Raw genomic sequence first — 7755 nt, forward strand, 5'->3', positions numbered from 1 at the left:
TTTCCTTTCTCTTCTTTTCTCTCTTTTCTCTCCTTTTTTCTCTCTTTCTCTCTTTTCTTCTCTTTCTCTCTCTCATTTTTTTCTCTTTCTCTTTTTCTTCCTCTTTCATTCTCTTTTTCTTCCTTTTTCTCTTTCTTTCTCTTTCTTTCTCTCTCTATTTCTTTCACTTGCTCTCTTTTTCTTTCTCTCTTTCTCTTTCTTTCTCTCTTTCTTATTCTCTCTCTCTCTCTCTCTCTCTCTCTCTCTCTCTCTCTCTCTCTTCCCTCTCTTCTCTCTCTTCCTCTCCCTTTCCTTCTTCTTCCTTTTTTTCTCTCTCCCCTCTCTCCCCACTCCGTTCGAGCGGGGGTTCGGGGCCCACAACGACGTCTGCTCACGAAGCCTCTGCCCTTTGGTAGCGATTGTCGAAGCCCCGAACTCGAGTTGGGTCGTCGAAGCGGGTGTCGTATCGACGGTCTGTGCCGTAGTAGGTGTCGCCGCTGTTGTATTGCGAGCGGACAGAGTGCGGGGTCGTGTATCCTGGGTAATCTCTGTTGTAGCGATAGTATTCTTGGTCCTGGTCGTTACGAAACTGGGATTTTGTCACGGATATGGCACTTAACACTATACACAGGGTGATTTCCACTCTAAAAAGCGATATCGGAGTCACTTTTTTCATTTTGTTTAACATTTTTCCGCCTTTTTTTTTACGTCATCGGGGCGTCTAATCACATCCTCACTTGACCATTGTCGAACGCAAACTGTCGCTGAAGAGAGAAGGGAACCAACTTAAGAGCGGATGTTTCAAACCAAGTCACCGCGTACGTTTCCGTGATCGCTGACTTTGCGTTTGTTCTGCTCTTTCTTGCTACTTCGTTGTAGTCTCCGAGTTAATTATTGTTGACGTTTAGTTTCATGGGATCAGTATTTGCAGATTTACTTTCTTCATTAGAACTGCAAAGAACTTTTCATATCGCGAAGCCATGGAGCGTCCATTGATTAGGATGAAGTGTTAGTTCCTTACCTGACCGATAGAGGCAGCATCATGCAGGTAAATATTCACAATATCCGCGTCGTTTCTTTTGTCCGATCGGGAACGTCTTCAGGACTTATAACTAATGTCATTACATGAGGCTCGAGTTTGATTATTCGGTATTGGGACTTACACATCAAGTAAATTGCCCCTGATGTTTACCTTAATTTCGATTAAAGAAACAGGTAAGTTCATGACCCATGTGATGTACGATGATTACTACGCGCAGTTGCCAATTGATCGCATTTGCACGTTGCCTCGAGGGTATTTCCAGACCAGACGGAATGTTACAGGTGGAACCTTTATACCTTTAAACACTCCGTTTACGTTCACTCTGTTTGTACCTTTAAAAAAATAAAACGGACATTTAAAATCAAGTAGCTGTGTAGACTATGTACATTACCCAAACCTTTTTATTATTTTCTTTGTGGTGAGGGTAGTAGAAAGTCTGTTACACCAATTTGCATTGCAGCGGGCATGATAAATAGATACAGGTCTTACATTCGGAATTACAAATGAAAAGTAAATGAATATGGATCTTTTAACGACCGAATTTATTGACAAGATTTATTTATTTCATCGAAATTTAGGAACTCTTCTTTCGCATACTGCATATTAATCTAAACTGTTCAAATGCAGATAATGATGTACACACACTTACGCACACTTACGCACACACACACACACACACACACACACACACACACACACACACACACACACACACACACACACACACACACACACACACACACACACACACACACACACACACACACAAACACACACAAACACACACACACACACACACACACACACACACACACACACACACACACACACACGTGTGTGTGTGTGTGTGTGTGTAAATATAGATATATATGTATACATGTGTATATACACATGCATAATTCGCGCGCGCGAGCGTGTGTGTGTGGTTGTGTATATATGTATATATATATGTATATATATATATATATATATATATATATATATATATATATATATATATATATATGTATGTATGTATGTGTATATATACATACATACATACACACACACACAAGCGCGCGTGTGTGAGGTGAATGCCATTTTGATTGGTTTGTTGAACATATTGCTGTTAAGTGACAAATAATAATGCATATTAATAAGATAATAAGATAGCATTATTAGTGTTAGTAGCAAGAACGGTAATACAAATCATTGATAGCTGCATACACCAATTAAACATTAAATTTCATGAGTTTATTCACATACGCATTTAACCATATCGTTTATCTGCCTCGCAATGAGGAATCGTAATCAGTAATCATTAAGAGATCCTTTTAGAGCGCGCGCACACCCACGCACCTCCCTCCTCACACACGCAATCTGTGAGATGTTCACATGATGGTTGAATTCGATTCTACATAATAATAATGGTAATAATAATAAAGTTTTATTCCATTTGTTATAATGGATATTCTTGGGGTTACAAGCTGTCTGTTTTATTTTGCTTCTAAATTGCCCCGTGTGCAAGGAATGGCCATTGGCGGCGAGGGATTTGAACGCAGATCAGCGAGATCGCTAGAAAAGATCGCTACCGCTGCCCCACCCAGCACACATGTGGGATTGTCCACTCTCTTCTCTCCTCACGGATTACAAAGCAGATGAAGTGATGCACCGATACATCTGCTATTCCCTCGAGAAGGAGTCAGCAGATGATTCAGCGCGCCATTCATGATGCTCGTCTCCACTATTCACCCGAGAGGAGAGGTGTACGCATTCACAAGTATACGTAGGATTGAATCTAACCGTGAATTGATTATATAAAAACGCAAATAAAGACATACACATATGTACATGTATATATATACATATATATATATATATATATATATATATATATATATATATATATATATAATATATATATATATATATATATATATATATATATATCACGGGTAGAAATCTTAATATATTTTTATCCATTTATCGATTTTTTTAAGCGTCCTCACTAAACACTATATAAGGCATCCGTGTGTTAAAACCATAAAAGGCTTAAAATCTCATCTGGAAAATAACGTAAATATCACCAAACACACACACACCAGACCGCCTGTTTGGATGAAAATAACACTTTTAGAAGATATGACGACTAATAAACAGTTATCGTTGTAAAAATAAGATTTGTTATTCACCCAGCCACAGAGCCACCCACCCACTCACCCAGCCACAGAGCCACCCACCCACTCACCCAGCCACAGAGCCACCCTCCCATTCACCCAGCCACAGAGCCACCCACCCATTCACCCAGCCACAGAGCTACCCACCCATTCACCCAGCCACAGAGCCACCCACCCACTCACCCAGCCACAGAGCCACCCACCTACTCACCCAGCCACAGAGCCACCCACCCACTCACCCAGCCACAGAGCCACCCACTCATTCACCCAGCCACAGAGCCACCCACCCATTCACCCAGCCACAGAGCCACCCACCCTTTCACCCAGCCCCAGAGCCACCCACCCATTCACCCAGCCACAGAGCCACCCACTCATTCACCCAGCCACAGAGCCACCCACCCATTCACCCAGCCACAGAGCCACCCACCCATTCACCCAGTCACAGAGCCACCCACTCATTCACCCAGCCACAGAGCCACCCACCCATTCACCCAGCCACAGAGCCACCCACTCATTCACCCAGCCACAGAGCCACCCAGCCAGAGCCACCCACCCATTCACCCAGCCATAGAACCACCCACTCATTCACCCAGCCACAGAACCACCCACTCATTCACCCAGCCACAGAGCCACCAACACATTCACCCAGCCACAGAGCCACCCAGCCAGAGCCACCCACCCATTCACCCAGCCATAGAACCACCCACTCATTCACCCAGCCACAGAACCACCCACTCATTCACCCAGCCACAGAGCCACCCACTCATTCACCCAGCCACAGAGCCACCCACCCATTCACCCAGCCACAGAGCCACCCACCCATTCACCCAGCCACAGAGCCACCCACTCATTCACCCAGCCACAGAGCCACCCACCCATTCACCCAGCCATAGAGCCACCCACTCATTCACCCAGCCACAGAGCCACCCACCCATTCATCCAGCCACAGAGCCACCCACCCATTCACCCAGCCACAGAGCCACCCACCCATTCACCCAACCAGAGCCACCCACCCATTCACCCAGCCACAGAGCCACCCACCCATTCACCCAGCCACAGAGCCACCCACCCATTCACCCAGCCACAGAGTCACCCACCCATTCACCCAACCACAGAGCCACCCACCCATTCACCCAGCCACAGAACACCCACCCATTCACCCAGCCACAGAGCCACCCACCCATTCACCCAGCCACAGAATCACCCACTCATTCACCCAGCCACAGAGCCACCCGCCCATTCACCCAGCCACAGAGCCACCTACTCATTCACCCAGCCAGAGCCACCCACCCATTCACCCAGCCACAGAGCCACCCACCCATTCACCCAGCCACAGAGCCACCCACCCATTCACCCAGCCACAGAATCACCCACTCATTCACCCAGCCACAGAGCCACCCACCCATTCACCCAGCCACAGAGCCACCCACCCATTCACCCAGCCACAGAGCTACCCACCCATTCACCCAGCCAGAGCCACCCACCCATTCACCCAGCCACAGAGCCACCCACTCATTCACCCAGCCACAGAGCCACCCACCCATTCACCCAGCCACAGAGCCACCCACCCATTCACCCAGCCACAGAATCACCCACTCATTCACCCAGCCACAGAGCCACCCACCCATTCACCCAGCCAGAGCCACCCACCCATTCACCCAGCCACAGAGCCATCCACCACACCCACTCATTCACCCAGCCACAGAGCCACCCACCCATTCACCCACTCATTCACCCAGCCACAGAGCCACTCACTCATTCACCCAGCCACAGAGCCACCCACCCATTCACCCAGCCAGAGCCACCCACCCATTCACCCAGCCACAGAGCCACCCACTCATTCACCCAGCCAGAGCCACCCACCCATTCACCCAGCCACAGAGCCACCCACCCATTCACCCAGCCACAGAGCCACACACCCATTCACCCAGCCACAGAGCCACCCACCCATTCACCCAGCCACAGAGCCACCCACCCATTCACCCAGCCTGAGAGCCACCCACCCATTCACCCAGCCACAGAGCCACCCACTCATTCACCCAGCCACAGAGCTACCCACCCATTCACCCAGCCACAGAGCCACCCACCCATTCACCCAGCCACAGAGCCACCCACCCATTCACCCAGCCACAGAGCCACCCACCCATTCACCCAGCCACAGAGCTACCCACCCATTCACCCAGCCACAGAGCCACCCACCCATTCACCCAACACAGAGCCACCCACCCATTCACCCAGCCAGAGCCACCCACCCATTCACCCAGCCACAGAGCCACCCACCCATTCACCCAGCCACAGAGCCACCCACCCATTCACCCAGCCACAGAGCCACACACCCATTCACCCAGCCACAGAGCCACCCATCCATTCACCCAGCCACAGAGCCACCCACCCATTAACCCAGCCACAGAGCCACCCACCCATTCACCCAGCCACAGAGCCACCCACCCATTCACCCAGCCACAGAGCCACCCACCCATTCATCCAGCCACAGAGCCACCCACCCATTCACCCAGCCACAGAGCCACCCACCCATTCACAGAGCCACCCACCCATTCACCCAGCCACAGAGCCACCCACCCATTCACCCAGCCACAGAGCCACCCACCCATTCATCCAGCTACAGAGCCACCCACTCATTCACCCAGCCACAGAGCCACCCATCCATTCACCCAGCTAGAGAGCCACCCACCCAGCCACAGAGCTACCCACCCATTCACCCAGCTAGAGAGCCACCAACTCATTCACCCAGCCACAGAGCCACCCACCCATTCACCCAGCCACAGAGCTACCCACCCATTCACCCAGCCACAGTGCTACCCACCCATTCACCCAGCTAGAGAGCCACCAGCCACCCTCCCATTCACCCAGCCACAGAGCTACCCACCCATTCACCCAGCCACAGAGCTACCCACCCATTCACCCAGCTAGAGAGCCACCCACTCATTCACCCAGCCACAGAGCCACCAGCCACCCTCCCAGCCACAGAGCTACCCACCCATTCACCCAGCTAGAGAGCCACCAGCCACCCTCTCATTCACCCAGCCACAGAGCTACCCACCCATTCACCCAGCCACAGAGCTACCCACCCATTCACCCAGCCACAGAGCTACCCACCCATTCACCCAGCTAGAGAGCCACCAACCAACCCACCCATCCACCCAGCCACCCATTCACTCAGCCACATAGCAATCCACCCATTCACCCAGCCAGAAAGCAACATATAATAGTGAAAAAAAATACAGTGAGTGTGCCAACAAAGATAATTTTATAAGACACTACTATTACCAACAGATTTGAGTAAATAGACAATGGGGAAACTACAATTTACGAAAAGGGATATATATTTCTTATCTTAAATCTATCTTTCAATCATAATCTCAAAAGGGATATATATTTCTTATCTTAAATCTATTTTTCAATCATAATCTCAAAAGGGATATATATTTCTTATCTTAAATCTATCTTTCAATCATAATCTCAAATTGAGTACTGCCTCAGTTCTGCAGATGAAAGTGAACTGCAAATGAAGAAATGAAACTTCACATCATATATCACATTTATTTGTTTTACACTTACATTCACAAACAAGGATTTTGTGGGCCTTTCAGTGCCACTTTGTCTTCAGGTTAAAGTACAAATAAATTGAAATATTTGAGTACCTTTGCCAAACCACTACGCAAATCTTACGTAAGTGTACTGCATTATTTATTTTACTTTGAATTGTACAAAAAATAGTCTTTCAGACGAATATCATATATGAAAATAGGAAGTTCAAATATTGATATGGAAACAAACCTAGCTACAATGATGATACTTGTAATATTTTATCTATAATTCAAATTATATATATATATATACACACATGTCAGGTCATTAATAAAATTTGGGTACCGTAATCTACCATATACAAAATAAATGTATTTTCTGCATGTATCTTGTGACAAGAGATAATTAAAAATAACAACAATAATAATGATAACAATGTCAATAATAACCAAACACTGTTTATCTTTCAAAGGTCAAAGATGAGTTACGTAAGCTTAACTGAAATATGGGGGGGGGGGGGGGAAGTAAATGAACAGGCCTATCCCTAATAAATGCTGACAGGATAATAACAATAATAATGATTAAAAATATTGTAAATACACAGCGTTTATTCAAATTAAATTATTACAACTTGAATTTCATATACTTGTTTATCAAAATATCAACATAAAATCCACAACAAATAATGCCACGTATCAAACTCTATATGAACTTGTGAAAGTACTTTGGTTTCTCCCTAACCCTACACCATTCCAAAATATCTATTAGATATCACTAGCTATCTATCAATAAAAAAAATAAGAAAATAGTTTTCAAATGCGTGGTTTCAACATTTTCTAATGAACAATTAATGAAGCACCAAACTATTGAATATATAATAATAATGATAAAAATAATAATAAAAATAATAATAACAAAAATAATAATAATAAAAATAATAATAATAAAAATAATAATAATAATAATAATAATAATAATAATAATAATAATAATAATAATAATAATAATAACAACAATAATAATAATTCA

General features: G+C 45.9%; 1 protein-coding gene across 1 annotated transcript; it reads right to left on the reverse strand.

Moving 5' to 3' along the window:
• Positions 1-370: 370 nt before the first annotated feature.
• On the reverse strand, positions 371-751 carry LOC119575677. The gene has a single exon (XM_037923305.1). The coding sequence runs from the start codon at positions 665-667 to the stop codon at positions 371-373; it is 297 nt and encodes a 98-aa protein (XP_037779233.1). The 5' UTR covers positions 668-751.
• Positions 752-7755: the final 7004 nt, after the last annotated feature.

This window comes from Penaeus monodon, chromosome 7, assembly GCF_015228065.2.
Source record: "Penaeus monodon isolate SGIC_2016 chromosome 7, NSTDA_Pmon_1, whole genome shotgun sequence".
NCBI classification, from domain to species: Eukaryota; Metazoa; Arthropoda; class Malacostraca; order Decapoda; family Penaeidae; genus Penaeus; species Penaeus monodon.

What these genes read in the sequence shown, in the direction of transcription:
- LOC119575677 (XM_037923305.1), bottom strand. Translation starts at nt 667, where the DNA reads ATGTTAAACAAAATGAAAAAAGTGACTCCGATATCGCTTTTTAGAGTG.